Source organism: Mastomys coucha, unplaced genomic scaffold (assembly GCF_008632895.1).
Source record: "Mastomys coucha isolate ucsf_1 unplaced genomic scaffold, UCSF_Mcou_1 pScaffold17, whole genome shotgun sequence".
Taxonomy (NCBI): domain Eukaryota; kingdom Metazoa; phylum Chordata; class Mammalia; order Rodentia; family Muridae; genus Mastomys; species Mastomys coucha.
This window is the reverse complement of record NW_022196899.1, coordinates 9,260,753-9,286,349: the sequence shown is the minus strand read 5'-3', so window position 1 is coordinate 9,286,349 and position 25,597 is coordinate 9,260,753. Positions and strand designations below refer to the sequence as shown.

The following is a 25,597-nucleotide window of genomic DNA, read 5'->3' as shown; positions in this document are numbered from 1 at the left end:
TACAGTCTGCTGTGATATAGTCCCAGCCAGCCAATTCTGAGAAAGAAAGAAGCACTCATCCAACCTCAAACAATAAAGTTTTTGATTCTAGCCAAGATTTCCTTCCTACATGAGAAGCTGAGTGACTTGCTGTGCATGTGTTCTTCTTGCAGTAGAGCCTTGTTCACTCTTGAGATCTTGGAGTTTCTGGGTTTTATTTTTTGTTTGTTTTGTTTTTATTCTTTAAGTCATCAGAGAAAAAGATATATGTTGCTGTGACCCTAGTTGACCTCACTATAGTGGTATCAGTATTCTTTATTGACTACTATAATGTCTGATAGAAGGTATATTGGGAAAATACTCATAGATGCTATTTCCTGACACACAGTGTAGGCAAGAAAGCATCCTATTATTCATACTGAATATATGTATTTGGAAGTAAATAAGTATACATAAGACAATATAGCACATTGAATCAAGCAGTGATTAGTCTCAACTTGTCTTGTAACCTACGACAACCACCTTTTGCTTTTCATGTTTCTGGAAATGAGAAATGATAAACTGTATAAGAGGTGCTCCTTAGAGTTAGTACAAAAAACATACTCAGACACCAAGTTCTCAGTACAAGGATTTATTACTCTGGAGGGACAAGTATGTAGGTGGGGGTTGCTTCTGGAGTGAGCAAATTAAGAGACCAAGCAGCAAGTGCTTTTTTCCAGGAGTGGGATTTTAGGGAGAAAAAGGGGAAGTTTGTGAAGTTTGTGCTAGAATTAATTGGTTATTCCTAATAAGATAGCATGTTAGCCAGTGAGGCCAAATGATGGATTCTGACCTTAGGATCTTAATGTTTTGATAGTTGGACCTTGGCTATTTGTCTCAGGAAGTGGCCAAATAAAGGAAGAGACCTTGAGGTCTAGCTTGAAAATCTAATCTAAAGGTTTACAAAGGGAGAGGGATGTGGAAAAGGCAAAATCTGTCTGCAATGCTTGGTCAGCTAGAGAGCATTTCGATCTTAGCTTTTATTGGTCACATTTCTAAAAAAAACAAAACAAAACAAACAAACAAACAAAAAACAGACAACAAACAATACCCCTCATACAAGAATGTATAAAGGAGATGTGACCAGAGGTAGAATTCTTTCTTTTATGCAGAAAGCATTGTGTTTGAATATCAACATTCTACCAAGTAAAGAAACAAAACAATAACAATATATATATATATGTGTGTGTGTACACAAACACACACATAAAAACATGCAAGAAAAATAAAATAGCATATTTGTTTTCTTTAATAATAGATTTGATTCATAATTTTTCTCTCAAAATTTTAGTTGAAATGGTGGTGTTTGATGCAATTGTATTTTTTTATTTGATTATGTTTGGAATACAAAGAATCAGTATGAAGTAAACTATTTTGAAGGCATTAGAAAGGAACTTAGCAAAAAACATATTGGTGTGATTCTAGTTTCCCCCCAGTTTCTGTGTGAAAACATACGATTTGATATAATGAAGCAATTTAGATAGCAAAAGGAATTTGGATGGAGGTTGGATGGAGGTTTAATGAAAACCTTGAAAAATATCTAGCAACAAATTTATGATCTGATAAAAAAACCAAGACCTCATGATGAGGTATATAAATTTATATCTAGAATTATTTTATTATCATTCAATATTCAACATTCAGCAATACACATTCTTAAAATGTGATTTGGATGGTGACTTTTTCAAGAATGCAGGCCCATCTGATTTTCTTTTGTACAACGAGTTAACGTATGTTCAAACACAGGCATGCCATGTGGGGTATGGAGAATACATCCAGAACACATTTCAGCATAGTTACACTGCTTTTATTATTGGACTTGTTTTTATCCCATCATGGAGATGCAAAATGTTCACACTGAATATTAAAACAAACACAACACAAAGGAAAAGCGCACACCAACTTTGTTTTAAAAGAACCAGTATTTATTAAGAAATTATGTGCTGTGTGCCTATAGCCTGTGGGGGATTGGCCTCTCCCATTTCCACTGCACAAGACAATGGCCAAAAATATGTGGAAAACACAATGCCTGGGAATGGAGGATTCTGAGGACTAGGAGAGAAGATGGAAGGGATGTGCACTAACTGAAACTTTTGGATCCAAGGACAAGACAATCTTTTCCTTATCAATCTACTTCCATGAGTACTGAAAACTGTTCACAGGAGCTCAGTCAGCCTCAGGAAATAGGTGATGATTGGATCATTTCAGCTCATTAGAGCCAAGCATGCTCACAGGTCAAACCAAAGTCCTTAATCTCTTGCGTCACTTCTGAAATAACTGCATTCTTTATTAATAAAAATGATGCTTCTAGAGGGCAGAAATATAGCTTTTCAAATAGTTGCCTCATGTTCTAAGATACTTTAAACTATAAATTGAAATTAAATTACAAAAACTAACATACAATGTATATTTTCCTTAAGACATTGTTGGAAACAAGCTTTAAATGTAGGATTGCAACACCACATGACTATGTGATCAACAATGACACATGCTAATCATAAAAATAGCTTTTACAAATATACATTTGTATACAGTGTCTCTCTCACCACTCACTGACATCTTTCACAACTTAAGACTTAATAAAAAACATAATAAGCAAGAGAGAAAACACATTTCCAATGTAAGCCATAAAATAACAATTGTACAGCTTGGAACACAGAAGAAATGGTATTTCTGAAAGTGAACAACACCGTCCATATGACTGGGGATTTTACATAAACTGAATTGAAGATGTTGCTGTCCATTATGAAACCATCTTTTTCATTTTTTTCACATGGCACTGTTTCTCTTCTCTTCTTTTGCACTATTGTATACTACTTCATATCACTTTATCTGTAGAAACTGAGAAAAAAAATCATTTTTTAAAAAATGCAGGAATTTATGTTTAATTTTTAAAAAGCATGTGCTGATATGCTGATACAAGTTATCTGATAAGTAACTCCATCCAGGCCTACCCCTTGACCAATCCAGCCTCATGTCTCTCTCTTTCTATCAATCTAATTTGTTCTATCCATGTACTGATATATATGTGACTACTCACTGGATCATCTAAGACACAAATCATAAGAATATCGTTGTCAAGAAACACTGATTAGAGATCTATAGTTCTTCACTGGACCCACATATGGAAATGTGCATGTCATCAAAATCCTGTACATGGGAGATACTGATTGATACTTTGTAATACATGCTTTTAAAGACTAGTGTACTGGGATGCCATTAATAAATAAGCAATGTGAAGAACTTCATACAAAATAAAATAAATTGTGTAGAACCTCAGATATGGCACAATTAGAAGGAAGTATTATAAAATTTGTGGATATGTTGTATTAATTAAGTGGCTCATCCTAAGGATAGATTTGGGATCTGTATTTCTAACTTCATACTTGAAAATAAATGTTGCTGTGAAGTTATGTGGAGGTGTTTACTGAAGTAATGGTGTATAAACTGAAACTATAGGATTTTTAAAAAAATTAATCAGATCAATATTCCCCCCTTTAATTTTAAAATGTTGAATTAGTAGCATATAAAATGCTTCTTTTTTCCGTTAATAACTTTTTCATTTACTTATTTATTTATTTTTATTAATCATTTTATTAGTTTACATTTCAAATGATATCTCCCTTCCGCCTTACCCCTCCACAAGACCCTCCCATCCCATTTGCGTCCCTCCTCCCCTTTGCCTCTATGAGGATGCTCCTCAACCCATTCACCCACTCCCACCTCACCCCTTTAGCATCCCCCTTATGCTGCGGCTCTCAGAGACTAAACCACCAACCAAAGAGCACACATGGAGGGACCCATGACTCCAGCTACATATGTAGCAGAGGATGGCCTTATCTGGCATCAGTGGGAGGAGAGGCCTTGTTCCTGTGGAGGCTTGATGCCGCAGCATAGGAGGATGCTAGAGTAGTAAAGCAAGAGTGGGTGAGTGGGTGAGTTGGTGAGTGGGTGAGTGAGTGGGTGGGGGAGCACCTTCATAGAGGTGAAGGGGTTGGGGGGATGGGATGCAGGGGCTTGCAGAGGGGAAACCAGGAAGGGGGATATTATTTGAAATGTAAATGAATAAAATAATAAATAAAAATAAAATAAAAGCAAATAGAGAGTTGAAAAATATGCAGACTAGTCATAATTTTATGTCGTTTTAAAATAATTGTGCTTAATGAGCCAATAAAAAATGTGTATTTTTTTTAACTTTTGAAGTATTCCAAAAGGGTACTTTATATATTGAAATACTTATTTTTTAAAAAAATCATAAATTGTACCAATTTTACAGTTTAGTCCAAAAGAACAAACCAAATAAAACAAAAAAAAAAATAGACTTACTATTCTCCTACAAACTTTAAAAGTCTTGGACTCAGATGGAAACAATAATATATGTCTGAACAAACAAAACCATGAAATTAGGACAAGACTAAGTGTTACAATTGGAGATGCTGATTCTACAAGCTGGGTTAAGAGGCCAATCTCTCTCTTGCACACAGTCACTGTTAAAGTGATCTCTGTGGACCTGAGCAGTAGTTTCTCTCTTTCATCCTACTATTCCTTTATGCCAATGACTACCCACAGAGAAGTAATGCCAGCCACACGAGATTCTATCCTCCCTAGTAAATGAATACTTTTAATTACATAAATTTCACCTATATATAAAATATTTATTATAATATAAATCATAGTGTTAATGTTTTTACATTCAGAAAAAAATGTTTCCCCTTAATACTTAAGGTGATAAAAGTGTCTTGTGAAAAACTTATTGATTCACATGGTTTCAGATTTTTGTTTTGTTTTGTGTTTTTTAGTGAAATCTTACTATGAATATTACGTTGGAACTCTAAGAAAGCTAGGTTATACTAAAATGTTTAATATGTTAAGTGTAAAGAATTTTTTAATTTAAAAAGACTATTTGTTAAAACAGACAAATAAAATGCCTATAAATAAAATATGAAACACATTAAATTACAAATCACATTTACAAGTTTTGAATGCCAAAACCTTAATCATGACTCTTACAAGTGACTTTTGGACAAGTGACAAGTGGAATTTGATTCATTTACACATAATATAATCAAAAATGCCTTACAATTTTTATTTTATAATTTCAGTAAATCTTACTTAACTTAAACTTAACATGTGTTAATAAAACTTGCATCTGTATAAAAATAACAACCCAGGAAGATGACACAAATGTGTTTTGATACTGTCTTTTTACCCTTGTTTACTTCTCCTTATTCAGCCTCTAGTATATACATGTTAAACATACATTTAAAAATTATACCACTATTCAGTTGTGTTCATCTTCTTCTGGGAGGTGCTCCTGTGTATAGGAAGAAGCCATTTGACTGAGAAGCACTGTATTTTGAACTCATGTTTGAAAATCATACACTATTGTAAGTGTGGCATAAAGAACATTGTGTATATAATCTGTAAGTAAATACCAAAGTAATCAATTACCTCTGGAAGAAAAGGAGTACCTTAAGGAATAAAATTAACCTATCGAAGAATGCGGCTGTGTGAAAGTGAGCCATGGCCCATATTAGAGTCTGATTGGTAACACCTGCAGGCAGGCACAAGCCGAGGCAGCTAATATGACGGTAACCATAGTCTTTTCCCAGAGCATGCATTAGTCATCTTCTTATTACGAATGGAAAATGCTGAAACTGCTGCTGCAGCTGTGTTTGTAAAGTCTGCAGCCATTGTATTTCTCCAGGTTTGTTCTGACATGACATTGATTTAGAATAGCCACACACTGTCCTGCACATCTGAGAAGTCATGACCAATCTGGCAATTATCTACATTTTTTAAAATGAAAAACACCAAGCTGTAGACTTTGTTCATTTCCTATTATCTTTCATATACTTTTCTTTATTACCTCTTTTGTTCTTTAACTATAGACAATTTTAAACGATGCTGATTTTAGGGAGAAGGAAGGAGGGCTCGGAAGTAATTGATTAAAATCTTTTTTTTTTAATAAAGTTATAAAGCCTTTCTCCAGTATAAAAGAAAAGCTTCAGTAACTCTAAGTAGTGTTGTGCTATTATTACTCATATGGAAACATGACTTGAATATAAATTTTCTTATCATCAAGCAATGGAAAATATATTCACAAGGATTCTGATGTGAAAAAAAATGGGCTGCCTGTTGATTTCTAAAGTACTGGGGAAAAAGGGAACAAGCTGTGACATTCTAGACACTTGGAGGCAGTCATTTACAAAATTGGTTTGTTTAGTATAAAGTAAAACTAATTGTGCTTTCTTGAATAGTGAGTCATTTATCTGCTTGCTTTATGGAAGCTTGGATGGTTTTAAAACAAATTCTCCTGACGATGAATGTTTTATCAACTCCCATTTCCTCTTATTTCTGAAAACTCACAAAAGGAGTCACTGAAACAGGGCTGGATCCTTGTATTTGACAAAGATAAATAAAACAGCACAAATCATAGGGCAAGCTTGTTTACTTTAAAACCCCACTTATTCATGTAAGTGAAATGAAAAAGGTCCAGTGAATTGTTGAATAAATACAACTTTTTTTACTATGGTTTCACCAAAAGGTAAACAATATTTTAAAAGAGGTATTTATGAAGAAAATGTTTAGCAGAAATGTTTGTCCTTCTAAATTGGGGTGTGTAACTGATAAGAGATCAGAAACATTTGATATTTTATATTGTCTATGCAGTATCCTCAAAAATGAGATGGTGGAGAACTTTATATAATAGTGGTCACATACATAACCATAATAAATACCTTATCAACACTAGTCACATTTCTCTAGTAATTACTTAGGCATTCATTTTTATGGATAATAGGATTATATTGAGCATTAATATAACCCTCATTACACATGAGATAAAAATTATTTTATGTTTCTAATAACAGATTCTCACAATCTTTTTTTATTATAAGTCAAACATATCAATAAACACTTGGGACCAAATATTATTTTTACTTTTAGACCCCAAAATTAGCTCATGTAATTGAATGGAAACCAAGTTGGCTAATAATACTCATCGACTGTTAAAAATTAAATCACATGGGGTATCATACAGCTCTTGAAACTGAGTAGGATAGCTTTCTTAGTTGATGACCACTGAGGTTGTTGGTGGGTACAATATTAGTATAACCTAGAGAGTGGTAGTAAATTAAAAACATGAAAGTGACCTGGGAATATGCCCAAAATATGCTCCACCATCACACAAAGACACTTGCTCAACTATGTTCATAGCAGCTTTATTCATAATATTAAAAAACTGGAAATAAACTAGATGTCCCTCAATTGAAGAATTGATAAAGAAAAAAAAGTGGTTCGTCTACACACTGGAATACTTTTCAACTATTAAATACAAAGACATCATGAATTTTGCAGCCAAATAGTAGATCTTGAGATCTGAGTGAGGAAACCCAATCCCAGAAGTACATGTATGGTATGTACTCACTTACGTATTAAGTGAGCACACATAAGAGTGTAAGTATTACACATTAAGTAGATATTCGTCATAAAATGCAGGACATCTATGCTTCACTCCACTTACGCAAAGAAGCTACACAAGAAGGAAGGCACAAGCAAGGACACCTGAATCCCACTTAGAAGAGGAAATAAAATAGTCATAAGAAGCCGATGGAGGGAGTGAATTGGGCGTGAGAGGGGAGGTACAGGAAGGATGGCCAGATAGCCATGAGAATGAATGGAAATCTGCAACTGACAGGAGTGGGGAGTTAGGGGGCATCTCCAGAAAGAGAGACCTGGATTAAGGGAGGTGCCCAGGAATCAATGAGTGTGTCCTTACCTGTGACTCACAGCATTGAGGATATGTAACCTGAAGAGGCTACCTCATGTAGCCAGACAGGAAACCCAGTGGAGCGACAGGGATATCAACAAAACTTTTGATCCGAAATGTATCCTATCGATAAGACATGCAGGGGCAGGGAATAGAGCAGAGACTGAGAGAACCACCAATCAATAACCATCCCAACTTGAGACTCATCCCATGGACAAACACTAATCCCTGACACTATTAATGATACTCTGTTATCAGGAGTCTACATGAAGAAAGAAGACTACCATGGCTGTCCTCTGAGAGGCCATGACTCAGACAGACGCAGATACCTACAGCCAAAGAGTGGATGGAGCTTGGGAACTCTTATGGAAGAAAAGGAGGAAGGATTGCAGCCCCTAAGGGGATAAGGAAGTCCACAGAAAGACCGACGGAGTAGACTAACGTGGAATCCTGGGACTCACAGTGACTGAGCCACCAAGCAAAGAGCACACGTGGGCTGTACGTAGGCCTGCCCTACATATGATTCTCACATGTAGCAGACGTGCAGCTTGGTCTTCGTGTGGGTCCTGAACAAGTGGAGCCAGGGCTATCCCAAAGCTGTTGCTTTTATGTGAGATATGTTCTAGCTGGGCTGCTCTGTCTGGCCTCAGTGGGAGAGGATGCACCCGGCGTCACAGAGAGTTGACGTACCAGGGTGAGGGATATACCCCAGGGTAGGGCACTCGCTCAGAAGAGAAGGGGAGGAGGGGTGAGGGGAAGAATTGTGGGAGGGGTAACTAGGATGGTGGCAGTGAGCAAGACCTAAAGTGAGAGGCTGGTTGGCTTTTGTAAATCTACCGTTGCTTTTAAGTTTGCAGCAAGGTTGCAATATTACAGGATAATGGCATGGTGGAGGACAGTCAATCAACACATGGTAGTTGAGAAGCAGAGATAAAGACAGGGATAGGGACAAGTTATACCATTTAAAGTATGCCTTAGTGACTGACTACTCTAAGAAGGCCCTACCTTCTGATCGCTCATTCAACTACAAACCTATGAATGCATTTATGATTTGATGAAGTGTGCAATCCAATTACCTTTTACAGTCATCAATAGATGGGAATTAAGCCTTAAATACACTAGGCTTTTAGGAAATACATTTTATCAAAATTCTAACACAAATGATTAACAAATACCTAATTGTCATTTTCCTGAGATATCGATACTTAAATTCTTTGAGTCTGTAAAAGTAGTCTCAGAATCTGGACTGTGGAGGAAGTTAATAAAACTACAGATCCACCTGTTTGCTACCTGATCTTGTCTAGATTGATGAATATTTGCTTTATGCATTTCCAAGATTAATAAGAAAACCTTTATAAACATGCAAATGCATATGAGTTTTATTGAAATCGAATAGAAAGAATAAGAATTGTATAACTTTCTTTTTATACAGGTAAGTGAAATGTAAGTATCCAAAGATTTTGAAGGACAAACCTAAGAAGTTGTTAGAGGCCCAGGATAGAGTCAACAGCTTGACTTCTCTCACGAATCTTTATCATTATTTTTGGTCATTAAGTCTGTTGAGGATCAGAATTATTAAGTGATCTTGTTAAACTTAGATTGATAGGTTCTGATTTACCTGTTCCAGGGCAAAGCCCAGGACTGAGTTTTCTAAATTTTTCTTAACTTTATCTGGGTCCCTCAGACCTTGAGACCTCCTTCATTTTACTGTTGAGAGACAGAGTTTTGAAGGCCTTTGAACTCCTACACACCTGCGGAGTATGCTGTCACCCGTCCTGACTGTTCTTCCCCCAAGGCCATGTCTTAAAATTAGTCATTTAACTGACAGTCTTAAAAAGTTAGATACCACATCTCAGGAGGGCATCACCTATTTCTGAAATATACATCATCTCTCCTGTGACGGCTTACAACATGCTGAACAGTTGGATACCCTAACCTCACATTCTGTCTGTGTGATGTGTCCTACAGCATGCAGGATCCACCTAGCCTTCCGTTTTGAATGTGGGTCTTGACTTGGGACTTAAAGAACAAGAGCAATCATCATATCAAAAATAATAAAGTTCTTTTTACCTCAAGAGTCTCTTGATAACGAATAGTATCCATCTGGTTTTTGTGGCCATGTGGCTTTGAAGGGAACCCTGCTTACTTGAAGAAAGGCCAAAATCTGATGGTTTAACTATAAATGCTGAAAAACACCTCAGTTCTCCTGAGATACTTAAGTGCAGTGATTCTGGATAAGGCATGGTCCATGATATTTGATCACATCTGGTCCCCTGTCTTCAGGATATGTTGACTCTTGCTGTACTGGTTTCATGGTATCTCCATTCCACTTTCTCAATTTGATAACCCCCCATTAAAGACTTATTTTTAATTATTCAATTTTATAACCTGACCTAACTGTCCTATTAAATTATTTTCATCTTTATTTAATTTGTCATCAAAGAAGTGTAACCGAGAGTTTATATTATTGGTGGATCATAAATACCCATATCATTCAGTTTTAATAGTCAAGAAATCAATGTTTTTCTGAACGATTACAAAATTTCAGTAATTATGCAAAGTATGACCACATGCTTTACTTATTTCCTCAACTGAAAGAGAATATAAAGTTATTAACATAATTATAATAAGAAGATAAAAGGTAGATATTACTAAATTTAGCTTACTTAAGTCCTGTGGATATAAAGAATAAATACTACTGTTTTCCATATTTATGCTTTAGTTTAGTTTATGCTTGGCTTATAGATGTAATATAAAATGATTCATACTGATTTAAATATAATGTACTAACATGATTATAACTATGAATGCCATATCCTTGCCAGGTATTTAGTTGGAATTACCATATGTGATTTTCAAAAATCTCCATTTAGAATTTAATGATATCATTTGCTCTGTGGAATCATTGTTTTTGCTAATGCTAGCACTGGCACAGTGATAGATTTTACATTTAGACACACAGGACATATTTGTTTTGTTTTGTAGTACATTTCCTTTCATCAAAATCATAAATTATTTTCACGTTAAAGGCAAATAGTGATTTTCAGATTTATTAAGGAATTCTTTTTCTAGTGAGGAAAACTGTCATGATGTCTTCTCCACTGCGAACTCCAGAACATGAAGGATCACCATGCCAGGCAACTGAGCAGGTCACAGTTGTCTAGAGCAATACCTAGGTCTGCAGAGGTTCTCACAATGTCAAGGTGATTGATGGCTGTGAGACTGTGGCTCCATCTACCACAAGTGTCATGAAATTCCTCATATCACAAAGCAGTTAGTTTTCTCTATTTGTAGATCCTTGTGGTTGGACAAAAATTGTTATCCTCATTCTAAATCTATTAAACGTCCAAACTCTATAATAATACAGAAGCTACAGAGACTGTGATGATTCAGAGAACTGAGAGTAGTTATGATGTATAACTATTAAAATGTAGACATATCAGTGGCTCCCAATTAGAGACTCTGAGGCCATGTCAGATCTTATAGCATGGCAGAAGAGAATTAGTTGGAGAACAACTCTAGAGGGTGTCAAGCTGCTATTAGAATATTAAAATAGGAATCAGAAGAGCAAGAATATCATTTTGTTAGGTTTGGCAACTACATATACGGGGAAGAGTATAACAGGATCCAGTCATCAGAACAATTCTAAAGATGACCTCAAGAAGGTTAAATCAAGAGGAGGGCTTAGAGCCTAGGCTTCTGGATTCTTTGGCTAAGACTGCCTTATTTTGTTCTCTACATAGATCTGAATTGCTTAAAATTTGAGAATGACACAGTAATAACATTTACCTGTACAATTAGTGGAAGGTTGTGAAATACTTGACATTATGTTTTGACTATGGTTTGAGTGTGTCTTTTAGTTTTGAGTATTGGGGCACTGTGCTCAGAGTGCTTTGTGAGCTTGTATATCTTTAGCTAGAGAGTCTGTCAGTAGGTCCTGAGTATCACCACCTGGAAGGGTTTGTGGTAGTTTTCATGGGAGCCTGAGATAAGTCTTTCAAAAGTGCTGTCATGAAAAGAACAAGCATACCTCTTCTGCAATTGCTGTGTCTGAATGTCTCACCAGGTTCTCTCTGAATAATGCAAAAGACTGAAGCTCTCCTATGACATTTGCCACAAGGCTTTTGTCATATTTAGGACACTGAGGATCTAAAACCATGTTCTAGAACCTTCAGAATTGTGGGCTGGATTTTATTATGATTTTACCCAGTACTGGACATTCTTTAATTGTGCTGGGAAAACAACAATATGCCATATAAACATATTCAAATTTGTTTTAAATTACAACCAGTGAGGCATATTTTGGCCAATTATTATTCTTTGATCTTTGTTTTATGAAGCAAAATGTCTTGTACACTTTAGACCCAGGTCAAAGATTCCTCTTCTTTCCAGTTATGGGTAGAAAAGAAAAGGGAAGGGGAGGTCTAGTGGGCACAGGTGATCTATGTGAGCATATGAGATGAGGTGAAAAGAAAAATGGACATTGTGAAAGTATGAGACCCTAAGCAAAACCTACATTCTGGACTTCACTGATATGCTGCCATTCTGCTAGTAATGTGGTATGGTATGTGTGTGTGTGTGTGTGTGTGTGTGTGTGTGTGTGTGTGTGTGTGTGGGTGTATCTGCGTGTTGTAACCTAATTAAAAGCACTTTATTTTAAAAGTTGCTTTAATCATTGTCTTTTTTTTTCAGTTGCGAAAAAAAGAATAATAAATTATCTATTGAGGGTTATGCAATTTTACTTAAATTTCAGTGTCGATTAATTCAGCACTGAAAAGAACTTAAGTACACTGTTAAGTTGTGTGATTTATAAGAACTTGAGAACTAAGTTATACACTAACTCATAATTGTTAACACACACACATATATAATTTTCAAACTATTTCCTGATAATTTATGAAGATTGTGATGATTGTATTTGTTTTAGAATCACTAACATTCTCATTTATGAGTAGAGCTGATAAATTTTAGTTTAAATTAAGAATAATATTATTATTGTTTTAAGTTGTTTTAGCTCCAGACTAAATGCTAATCAATACTAAGATTATTAAGAACTTTAAAATTTCACACATTGAATTGCTTTGTACAATTATGTAGGCAAAGGTTCCCTAATTGACTTTGATTGGGGTCAATAGAGACAGCAGAAGCTAATCGCTGGGATAAGGAGGGATTTCCAGGAGAGTCAGGAAAAAAAGGGTGATGCAGAGAAGATTGAGGAATTCAGATCAGGTTGTGGAGTGGAGAGGAAGCACCCACATGTAGGTCTCAGGGGCAATAGTTTGTGGCCTCTGCTGTGGGTGGAGGCCAAGGAGGATGTGACAGGACATTCTTTGTCCTGTCTTTGAGTTATCTGTCTAGAAATGTGGTTCATTTACACAATAGAGTATTACTCAGCTATTAAAACCAATGACTTCATGAAATTCTTAGGCAAATAGATGGAACTAGAAAATGCCTTCTTGAGTGAGGTAACCCAATCACAAAAGAACACACATGGTATGAACTCACTGATAAGTGGATATTAGCCCAAAAGCTTGGAACACCCAAGATACAATTCATAGACCATATGAAGCTCAAGAAGAAGGAAGACCAAAGTGTGGATACTTTGGTCCTTCTTAGCAGGGGGAGCAAAATACCCACAGGAGGAGATACAGAGACAAAGTGTGGAGCAGAGACTGAAGGAAAGGCCATCCAGAGACTGCCCCACCTGGACATCCATCCTATATACAGTTACCAAACCCAGACACTATTGTGGAGGCCAAGAAGTGCTTAATGGCAGAAGCCAGATATAGCTGTCCCCTGAGAGGCTCTGACAGTGTCTGTCAAATACAGAGGCAGATGCACCCAGCCAACTATTGGACTGAGCATGGGATCCCCAATGGAGGAGTTAGAGAAAGATCTGAAGGAGATGAAAGGAACAACAATATCAACTAACCAGACCCTCCTGAGCTCCCAGGCACTAAACTATCAACCAAAGAGTACACATGGAGGGTCCCATGGCTCCAGTCACATATGTAGCAGTGGATGGCCTTGTTGGACATCAATGAAAGGAGAGGCCCTTGGTCCCTTGAAGGCTTGATGTCCGTGTATAGAGGAATGCCAGGCTGGGGAAAAGGGAGTGAGTGGTTGTGGGGGTATACCCTCATAGAAACAGGGGGAGGGGAAATGGGATAGGGGATTTTCGAGGAGGGGGTGGAACCAGGAAACAGAAACTTGAAAAGTAAATAAAGAAAATATCTAATTAAAAAAAAAAGTCTCTAATGTTTTCACTCCAAGCGTTCTCAAGAGGGACAGTTGTTGGGTGGTCAGCCAGCTGGAGGAATGAGCAGTGCTCTCTCCATAAAACTTCAGCTGACCACATACATGGTGGAGGCTGTTCTCAGAACATAACTGGGAACTCAGGAAACCATTAGCTAGCCATGGAGGCTGAATAAATGACAGGCAAACAGAGCATATGATCCCAGAGCCTAGCTGGAGCAAGTGTGCATTTTAAAATTACATACAACACAGTTATTTGTAGAATTAGTTTGGCAACACAAGCAGAAGTATTTTTAAAAGGAATTTTATATCTAACAGAAAAATGTGATTTAGAATCAATCATATATATACATATATACATATATGTGTGTATATATATGATTTCCAAAAACAATTCTCATTTAATTATATGTATTTTTCCACCATACAAAAACAAAGATATAGTAAAACGATTCTGTCTTTAGAGTTGAGAAAGTCTGAGAAAACATTAAAGTGCAGAAATGTTTGTTATTGTTTTGTTATATGCTCTTGTTTTTCTCTACATATTTAAGAAGTACTAGTTAATTTTCAAGAAAAAATTAAGCCCTACAAGTTCGACAAGCTTGGAATATTTCTAATATATTCTGAAAATCCCAAATCTGCTCAATACACAGAATTTTGAATGATTCAGGAGTAATTTTAAAGCCCCAGACTAAACTTCTGAACCTGTAAGCCTGCCCCAATGAAATGTTTTCTGTATAAGAGTTGCCTTGGTCATGGTGTCTATTCACAGCAGTAAAACCCTAGTTAAGACACTACCTGCCACATTCATAATGCTTAGGTTAATGAGGCAATGGACACACACACTTGCCCAAAGAATCAGTAGAAGTGGTAAAGTGAAACCAGCATCAAGTTTAATGATTCCACCTTTATGTAAGTACCATAATAAATAGAAATATTAATCAAACTTGCAATAATAGAGGCAGATTGAAAATGTTGCATCTGTGCAGACCTTCTCCTCTATCTGTGTTTTCCCAGAACCAATCCTCCAGTCTCTTCCCTAGCACTGCAAAAGGATACCAGGTGTAGCAGACTGGGAACAGAATATTTCCCATGTCTCCTGGGGAATCCTACAGACCACCCTCTCTATTCTCTTCCCTGACTCAGTTGTAAACTGTCTCCCAACTCCAATAGGCATCTTCTGCTAAACCACAGGGCATGCCTTCCAGAAGACCAGGGAGGTCACCTTCAGACTATCTTCTCTCTGCTTCTCAACCTTCCTAATGCTGCAACCCTGAAATACAGTTCCTCATGTTGTGGTGACCCCCAACCATCGAGTTATTTTTGTTGTTATTTCATAACTGTAATTTTGCTACTGTTATGAATCATAATATAAATATCTGATATGCAGGCTATGAGATATGTGACTCATGTAAAAGGATTATTTGAGCTCCAAGTTGAGAACTGCTGCCTTAAAGAAATTAAAGGAAATATAGTGTAAATAAATAAATAAAACTGTTCAAAAGTTGAAACTGGAAATAGGAAAATGAAAACAGGATCCTTTCTTCTGTTATACTCAAGAAGTTTGCCTTAACATCAAGAATAGACATTACCTTGGGGTAAAGGATTGGAAAAAAAGTATTCAAAGAAAATGGACCTAACAAACTAATATCTAATAAAATAGACTTCAAGTTAAAATTAATTAAAAGAGTGAAGTAAGACACCACATAGACATCAAAGGAAAAATCCACCAAAATGACACTTCAGTACTTAACCTTAAATACAAGGGCACCAAAATTTATTAAAAACAACAACAACAAACAAATAAGCAGAAACACTAATATAGCATAAATCACATATTAACCCTCACACACTGATGGAGAGATACTTCAATACCCAACTCTCACTAGTGGAGACAAAAAGTAAACAAAGATATACTACAGTTGAGATGTTATAAACCAAATGGACCTAACAGATATTTACAGAGCAATTCAACCAAACACAAAAAGAATATACCTTCTACTCTGTACTTCATAGAACTTTTTCCAAAATAGACCACATAGGTGAACACAAAATACATTTTAGCAGATATAAGAAAATTGAAATACCTTCCTGTATCAGACCACCATGGATTAAAGCTGGATATCAACAGCAGAAACAATAACAATAACAAAAAAAAAACAAAAACAAAAGCAAAAAGCAACAATAACAACAAAACCCCAGAAGGCTTACAAACTCATGGAAACTGAACAAATCTCTACTTAGTTAAAAGTAGTTAAGACAAAAGTTAAGGGAGAAATTAAAGATTTTTCTAAGATTCACTAAAAATTAATATATAGCACATCTAAACTTATGAGACACAATAAAATGCTGCTACAAGGAAAGTACACAGCACTAAATGCCTACATGAAAAAAATTGGAGAGTCTTCATACTAGCAACAAAACAGCACACCTGGAAGCACTAGAACAATGACAATAAAGAGATCATATTCAAGAGGAGCAGACTGTAAAAAAGCAATCCAATTGAGGACTGAAATAAAACAAAAACAAAAACAAAAAGCAAGCAAACAAACAAACAAAAAAAATCCAAAGAACAAAAAACAAAGAGAATGGAGTGGTTCATTTAGGAAAAATCAACAGCATAGACAATCCCTTATCCAAGCAAACTAAAATACACACAAAGAGGTATCCAAATTAACAAAACTGGAAATGAAAGGGGAAGAAAACAATAGACGCCAAGGAAATCTACAGAGACATAGGACAATTTAAAATCCGCACCCAGAAAATTGCAAAATTTAAAAGAAATGGATAACTTTCTCAATATGTGACCTGTGTTAAAGTTAAATCAAGATCAGATAAACAATTTAAATAGAATTAAAACTCGGAATGAAATGAAGTAGTTATTGAAACTCTCTCAACAACAACAAAAAGCCCAGGGCTAGGTGGTTTTAGTGCAGAATTATACCAAATTATCAAAAAAAGTTAATTTGAATGTTCCTGAATCTATGGCACAAAATAGAAAGAGAAGAAACATGTTACAATGCATTTTATGAAGCCACAGTCACCTTGTTATAAAACAACACTTTTTGTTACAAAGATTTATGTAAATATATTCAGGAGAATAATTGCAAACTTAATCTAAGAATATATAAAAAAGACCATTCACTGTGACCAGGTAGGATTTAGCCAAGAAAGGCAGGGATGGTTCAATATATGAAAGTCACTAAATGTAATTTAATATGTAAACAAACTGAAAGAAAATGCAACAATATTTGATTTTCTACTTTGATATTAAAATTCCAATGACAAAATCCATTACCCTTTCATGAAAAAATTCCTAGAAAGATTAAAGTTACCAGGGAATAACCTAAACATAACAATTTACAGCAACACTATAGCCAACAATACATTAGATGGAGGGTGACTCAAAGCAATTATAATAAAATCAGGAAAGGTGACAGGAAAATCAACCAAATGAGATTGTCCAGTCTCCTCATCTACTCAATACAGGACTTGAGCTTTTAGCGAGAATAATAAGACAACTGAACATGATCAAGATATGCAAATTGGAAGGAAAGATGTCAAAGTCTCATTACGTGCAGACGATACGATAACCCTAAAAATCTGATGAGGAAACTCTTATAGCTGATCAATACTTTCAGTGAGGTAACTGACACAAGATTGGCTCAAACAATTCAGTAGCCCTCCCACAAACAAACAACAAATGGAACGAGAGATCAGGGAAGGAAATAACAGCTTTCACATTAGTCTCAAATAAAACAAACCATCCTGGGGTAACTCCAAGCAAGTCAAGGACGTATGTGATCAGAAATTCAAGCCTTTGGAGAGAGAGTGTGAAGAAAATACCGTCTAATATCTTTCTACCTTCTGAATTCAAATGGATTCATATTAATCATCCTGCACAAGACTCAAGCCCATGCGGATCAAAGACGTCAACATAAAGTCAAGTACACTGAGCCTGATACATAAGAAAGTAGGAAATAGCCTTGAACACACTGGCACAGGAGCCGACTTTCTGAAAATCCATAGTGAAGGCACTAAAATGAACAATTAATAAATTAATAAATGGGACATCATTAAACCAAAAAGCTTCCGTAAGACCACTCTCACACTAGCAGCCTCAAGAATTGTATTTTTTTTTTTTAACCAACTTCACATCCAACAGAGGACTAATATCCAAAATATGTAAATAACTCAAGAAACTAGATATAAAAACCCAAATAATTCTATTAAAAATAGGGAGCATATCTAAGTAGAGAGTTTTCATTATGAATCTCAAGTGGCTGAGAAACACTTAAATGTTCAACATTCTTAGCCATAAGAGAATCGGAAATCAAAACTACTTTGAGATTGCATCTTACACGTGTCAGAATGTGTAAGATCAATAACACAAATGACAGCTCATGCTTCTAAAGATGTGAAGCATGGGGAACATTCTCCCATTGTTGGTGGGGCTGAAAACTTTGTACCACCACTATGGAAATCAACATGGCATTTCCTCAGAAAGTTGGTAATAATTTATCTCTTGGGCATATACACAAATGACCTTTGATTGAACCCAAGGACACTGGTTCAACCATATTCATTGCATAATATTCATTTATAATAGCCAGAAACTAGAAACAAACTAGATGTCAGCCAATAGAATGGATAAAGGAATCGTAATATATTCACAGAGTGGAGTATTACTCAGCTGTTATTAAAAAAATGACATCATGAAATTTGCAGACAAATGGGATGGAATTAGAAAAAATCATATTGAATGAGGTAACCCAGACCCAAAAACACGAATACAGTATATATTCACTTAAAAGTTGACTTTAGCCATTAACTAAATGATAACCAAGCTATAATGCATAGATCCACAGGTCCAATTCCTAAGATCCAGAGATCTTAGGTAAAAAGGAAGAGTCTAAGGAGGACACAGGGATCTCTCTTTGAGGGATGGGTGAGGATAGGTGCAGGGGATCTGTTGGGAGAGAGATGAGGTGGAGGGACATAGTGTGGCTAGTAGTGGCTAAAATTAGTGGGGACATTGCCACAGGGGTATGGAAAACTAGTGCAGTGGAAACTTCCTAGAATCTATGACGGTGACCTAATAAGGAGTTCTAATAATGGGGGACAAGGAGTTTCAAACAGGCCATTTCATGTAGCTAGGCAACACTTCCATTGGAGGGACTGTGATGCATTAAATTGTGTTCTTGGCCAAGGGGGTTCCGTGAAAATCCCTAAACAATCTCGGCTGATGCTAAGACAAATGATTCCTCTCTAAAAACTGACACCAAAAGCCCCATTGCCACGGAAAACATCCACACAACTCACTGGGCTCAGTCAAGTCAAGCTGGCACCTACACAGAGCCCTCACCCCAATATTCTAGTCTCTTTGGTGCAGGAAGGTATGCTGCTGGTTACTGGAAGAGAAACATGGACACCAACACAGATACAAAATATTTCTATTCTGCCTGCAAAAATATGCTAGGGCAATGATGGCACAGAACTTGTTGGAGTAGTAAACCAATGTCTGATTTGACACAGTACCCACTCCAGGAGAAGGAGCCCATGCCTGACACTTCTTGGGTGACTAAGAACAAGAGACAGGATAGCTCAGAGACCTAGTGTGAAACCAAATACTACTAGTTTAAAAGTGAGTGAGAGAGAGAGAGAGAGAGAGACAGAGAGACAGAGAGACAGAGAGACAGAGACAGAGAGACAGAGAGACAGAGAGACAGAGAGACAGAGAGAGGAGACAGAGACAGAGAGAGATAGACAGAGAGAGACAGACAGAGAGAGACAGACAGTCAGACAGACAGACAGAGGCAGACAGAGACAGACAGACAGACAGACAGACAGACAGACAGACAGACAGACAGACAGAGACAGAGAGACATAAAGAGTCAGGACAGAGAGACAGGGACAGAGAGCAGAGGGTAGAGGAGAGGAGAAGACAAAAATGGTACATCTATCACATTTCAGGAGGCCTTAGCCCTAAAGGCCAGTTTTTGAAATGAATCTGAATCTATTGTCTTTTATCTGCAGTACATACCCATTATTCACCTGCATACACATTAGCTTGAATTTTGTAAGATCTATTTTTTTGGGGGGTACACTTGAGTTCTTTCATGTGTCCGTGTTCTTTATATATTTTGCCTTTAAGAATCAGGGGTTAGAGCCAGGTTTACTTTCTGATTTGCTTAGTTAAACTTCAGAGGACATCCTATTTGCATTTTTACCACTCATGGGAGACAATTCTGCAGTAGCAGTATAAAGGAGCACAGCAGAATCAAGATGAGCTCCCAGGAGTTGCTTTTAAACCTCCAGTTTCCCCTACAGTGCCTTCAAGAGGATGTCCTTAGAAATACTATAATAAAAACTGTTTGCTTCTATGTTTATGTAACAATCCCCTAAGTCACAGAGGGAGTGCATCCAGCATAGTAGTCAGAACGCATCCAATCACACCTGACAGTAAAATATGCCTAAAATAATCAAAATAACACGGGGTCATTGAGGACAGTTTCTCTTTATTTTTCTCTTAGAAAGTATTTATTAACATTGTTGTGAGCTAAGTGTTGTACTAAAGAAAAATTCAAAATAAAATAAACGCTGAGAGATTTGCAAATCAGTGAAGCCAGGAGAAGAGACATTTTATTTTTGTTGTAGCAATTTAAGTCTGTTTCATGTGAAGAGCATAAAGAAAGCAAGAAAATCAATAATTGTGCTCTAGGTCACTGACATATGCAGGACCTGATGTGCTAAGATGGTCTTAAAGAGATGACTCCTATCCCAGACAGAGAAAAAGGACTTAGGGTTATCTATGTAAGGAAGAACAGCATATGTAGTGAATGAAATTATAATTAATAACACAGTATTTTAAAAAAAATCACCCAAAATCCAGTACCCTTTTATCCTGCATCCCATACAGTGGTAGGTCACTATGCAATGTACAACAACCTGGAGAGAGAAAAGGCCAGCTCTACATGGACTTCCTGTCTAACAGAAGTGGTGGCTATGCTGCGGTGGGTATCCTAATGGAGACTGTGGGTTTTATCTCCAGTCAGCAATATCAGGAAGCTTTTGTAGGAGTTACAGGGTTAGAATTGAGTGGTTATGGATCCTCACCAGGGTAAGTGCAGAACAACATTCTGAGAAAGGGAAACCCTCCCCTAACTTACTTTTGCTGTTGTTTGCTTAAATGTAATGGTGCAGTTTTGGTATTCCCATGATATCGGCCAATGGTTACCATTCTCAAGAAGAGAACTACAGTATTACCTGAGATGTTTCGATTTGTCTTTCCTAGAATTCTGATGGCTTTAGGAAAGTTTTCATGGGTTTACTTCACCAGAGAAGTAACCTGTTCGCCTTTTCTTTTTGGTGTGTTTGTGAGTCGCTGAACCCCAATGTTCGTAACGCTGATTAGGCACGAAAACATCTGTAAATCTCATTTTTCAATGTTCTCATCATTTTTTCAGTGCTGAGAGGATTTACTTGTACAAAGGTCTCACCATATGATCCTCCAAGTTCCGCTGCGTTTTCCAGAATAAACGAGCAACTCCCCCAGTAGGTTATCCTAATTCTTTCAAGTGTTTCCTTTTCGCATATTCTGTTCTCTCTCATGCAACCAAGCTTGAGCTGACTGTAACTTCTTTCAGCCTTCTCTTGGTATCTATGAAACGCGTATGAAAGTTGCCTGTAGGGCTCTTGTAAGAGTCAATTAATTAAGTCATGAATTGTGTCACGATCTTAATCTTTGCAGTTTTTCCTTTAGTTAAGAACTGACTCAAATGTCAGAAAATTTGCTCAGCAGTTTTGGGTTATTTCGCTCCATCCTGTGGCCTTTCATCCACAATGCCCTGCTATGTGACTCGGGTTAGTGAACCCCAATGTGCTGCTTTGTTACGGTCTGAAAGGCTACAGCCTTCTCTGCTCCTTGATTCAGGGCGAACTCCAGAGATCCTTCCTTATTTTTCAACTCTTTAAAAATTGGAAATACCTGGCCCTTTAATAATTTGTCAGTATTTCATCTTTGAAAGATTTTTATAATTGATATTTCCTTTAAAACTTATTTTATGAATAGAGGTACTTTTTCTAAAGGTATGTCTGTGCATTATGTGTATGTCTGGTTCCTATGAGTGCTAGGAATTGAACTTGAGTTCTCTGGAAGAGGAGTCAATGACATTAATTGCTGAAACTTTTCTTCAGCAGCCTATAGTTGTTATTTCAATGAATAAATGGCTGGATGGGAAAGAAAATGTGATGTCTAAGGGTTTTTCTACATTCTCAAATAGTTTATAAAAGAAGTTGATGAACTTACGAAATTTGTACAGAGAAATGAAATTGACAGTCATAAATCATTGCTGACTCTAATACCATCTAAAAAGACAAAGCCATAAAGAGACTAAAGTTCTTTTGAATTGAATCAGTTGGCAACTACCAAACTGAAGAAGAATTTAACAAGACAAAAATCAAAATACATCTCAGAATATTATATTTGCTTGCTAAGTGCATCCTTGTGAAATAAGAAGCAGAAAAATTTAGCATTCTAAAGTTCCTTAAAGATACAATGCTCTATACAAACCTAAAATTTTTGAAGATGTAGTAATGCTTTGTGGACAGCTTCACTTGCAAAAAATAGAAGATTAGAAGTCCTACCAGCTCCTAAATTCTCATATTAATGGTATTTTGAGGTGGAGGTATGGGAGGAATAAGGGTCTGATAAAGCTATGTCAGTGGGACCATACAATGAACTGTAGTCTGTATGAAAAAAGAAATCTAAAGCACCTAGCTATTTTGTGCTCTGAATTGGATAAAAGATATTTAATACATTCCACATAGATGTTATCACCATGAACTAGGGCTTTCTATCTTCCAGAACTATGTAACTAATATATAACTAACCCAAACAAAACTTTTTCCTTTATAAGTAACACAGCTTGCATATTTTGTTATGGTAATAAAATGGACTGAACAATGAAAATAGCAAAAATAATAACAGTGATTAGAATTTTCTTGTTCACTTTGTACCAGTTTTTTATGGACTATGTATGATCCACTTATTTCCTATCTAGAAGACTGTAAAAGGACAGGGATATAGTTCAGGGCCAGAGCACTAACCTACCATGAGGGAATATCTGAGCCTAAGCACTAATTCCCCATTCTCTCATTCTCTCTCTCTCTCTCTCTCTCTCTCTCTCTCTCTCTCTCTCTCTCTCTCTCTCTCACACACACACACACACACACACACACACACACACACATACAAACACACACACAGATACACACAATAAGACACACACAGAGACTAACAAATATATACACATACATACACAACAGACAGACATACACACAGAGAGGTATGAAAAAAAAACAACCTTAATATACTTATGATATTACTCTTTTATTCTAATTTCATAATAATAATATCAGTGCTAAAAGGACTTAAATAATGTGTTCAAGAATAGCATACAACTTTTCTCCATGTAGGTTATCAAATAAATTGAGAAAGTCTGTTGAATTTGAGGCTATTATAAATAAGAAACAAATGTTATGGTATAAGTATATTCCATGGAATGAATAAAATATGATTCCGTCAGAAACCTCTTCATTATTATTCTGAAATGCAAATTGAACTATGTGGTCTGTATGTCATTGCTACATCTGAAGACCCCCATGTCTCCACCACGTAACTGACCATGCTAATTTCACCTATAGAAGCAGTTTCCAACGTACTCACTTGAAAGCTGCACAGCACCAAGACCCTCGTGTCTCTGCCTTTGTTCCTGCTCCCCACATTCTGAGGAGCTAAGTGTGGAAAGGCTGTGGGGCTGAGTGCCACGTGCCCTGAAGTAACATGGCCGATGGAGGTCACGTGGCTGATGGTGGTGGAGGCAAGAGGATGAGGTACCATCCAGGGAAATGATACATGGTTTGTGATATCAGTGAGTACTTGCTTTTACTCTGAGGCAGGAGGTTATTGGGGACCTTTAAGTGGATCCATCCGGCCTGCCTTCAGCTTTACAACACCAGAGGCAGCTTCTCAGAGAACATTCTGAAGGAAGCATGAGTAGTATTGTAACTAGGAGAAACAGGCTGGACGCTGCGACAGTAACTCATCTTACTCTTCTTCATTGTGATATCCATATTCAGGCATCAAATCTGGAGTCTAAATATGTTTCCAACATGAACCTAAGGCAGGGCCATTATTCTCCTAGCTTTAGTAGAGAAGGTATAGCTTCTTTGATAGTGAGTCTGAACGATCTGCTTTCTTTGGATGCGTGTGTGTGTGCGCGTGCGTGCGTGTGCGCGTGCGTGCGTGCGTGCGTGCGTGCGTGCGTGCGTGTGTGCGTGTGTGTGTGTGTGTGTGTGTGTGTTCGGAAGCAGGAACTATGTTAGCTGAGAGCAACATCCTTCACAGAAAGCAGTCCTGGGTATTTTAACAAGGCTGCATTATCAAGAGGAAAGCCGGTAGTGGGAAGACAACAGAAGCATTTAACCATACTTGATCCTAACTGAGCCACCAACCCCCAGAAATGTCATGGGGAGACTCTGGGGGTTGGGGGAAATGCACTGTGATTGCAAAAAGGCTGATATACAGCCATTCCTTTTACTATTAATGTGTTGTGAATAAAGTTGCTATGCCAAGTTCAGTCTGGCTTGGTAACATTGAGGTTACCAAAATTAAAAGAAGCGAAAGAAGATAATAAAATGACAACATAACAAAAAGACACAAACACCTCAAAAACTTAACTAATTTCTAATTTTGTCTTTGTCACAGCGCCTCAGGACTCTTCATTGCTTCCTCACAGTGAGCCTTGATCACACATGTCATTGTCAATTCTGCTTTACAGACAAAAGCACTGAGTCCGGCAGGGTCTCAGATAAGCAGCTTCTAGAATCACTAGGGTTTGAACTTATTTGACCAAACACTGCAGACAGAGTTCTGATTTATGAATATACTACCTAATGCAAGAGGAAAAAAATTTTCTAATTGGCTACACAAAGTTCTTTAAGCTGAAATTAAAACTATTCAAATTGCTAACATCAGGTGGATAGCCAGAAGCTATTTACAGCTGGCTCCTGAACCCAGCAACAATGTCACGTGTAGGCTGTAGGCTTGCTTGTTTCCATGGCACCCATCACACACCCCTCTGCACACGTTTCCTGTGTCACGGGCCCTCTACCCATAGCTCTTTCTCTCTCTGCTTCACTTCTTCCCCCTCACACACCCCTCAAAGGTGCCTCTGTTAATAAAGCCTCTCACATGAGACTCTGGCTGGCTTGGCCTTGATTCTTTTTCCGGAAGTGCGCAATCACATCTAACATTATGCAGAGACTCTCTTCCAGTAGTCTTCGTCGTCTGGTAGTCTTCAATCACTTCCTTCTGCTTCTCAAACCACTTGACAAGGTCAGAGAAAGACTTCTCTGTGGAGTTCAGGTCTGCATGCAGTAAGTTGGCCTCTCTCTCTTAAAACTTTTTGGATTTTTGTCTTCGGCCAGTCCCTTCTGTTTCTCAGCCTCCTCCACTGATTTGGACACGATCTTCTCAAAACCAACCATGAT

The 25,597-nt window shown here is 37.0% G+C and overlaps 1 protein-coding gene across 7 annotated transcripts in view; it reads right to left on the bottom strand.

Annotated features, from left to right (window-relative positions):
- Nucleotides 1-1,921: 1,921 nt before the first annotated feature.
- Nucleotides 1,922-25,597, bottom strand: part of Ralyl (RALY RNA binding protein like) — a 673,831-nt gene continuing 650,155 nt past the window's right edge. For all 7 annotated transcript variants that reach the window (XM_031376347.1, XM_031376350.1, XM_031376349.1 and 4 more), the window contains one exon: nt 1,922-2,859. In XM_031376347.1, the coding sequence (XP_031232207.1) occupies nt 2,842-2,859 (18 nt within the window). In that variant the 3' untranslated portion in view covers nt 1,922-2,841. The remainder of the gene's footprint in view (nt 2,860-25,597) is intronic.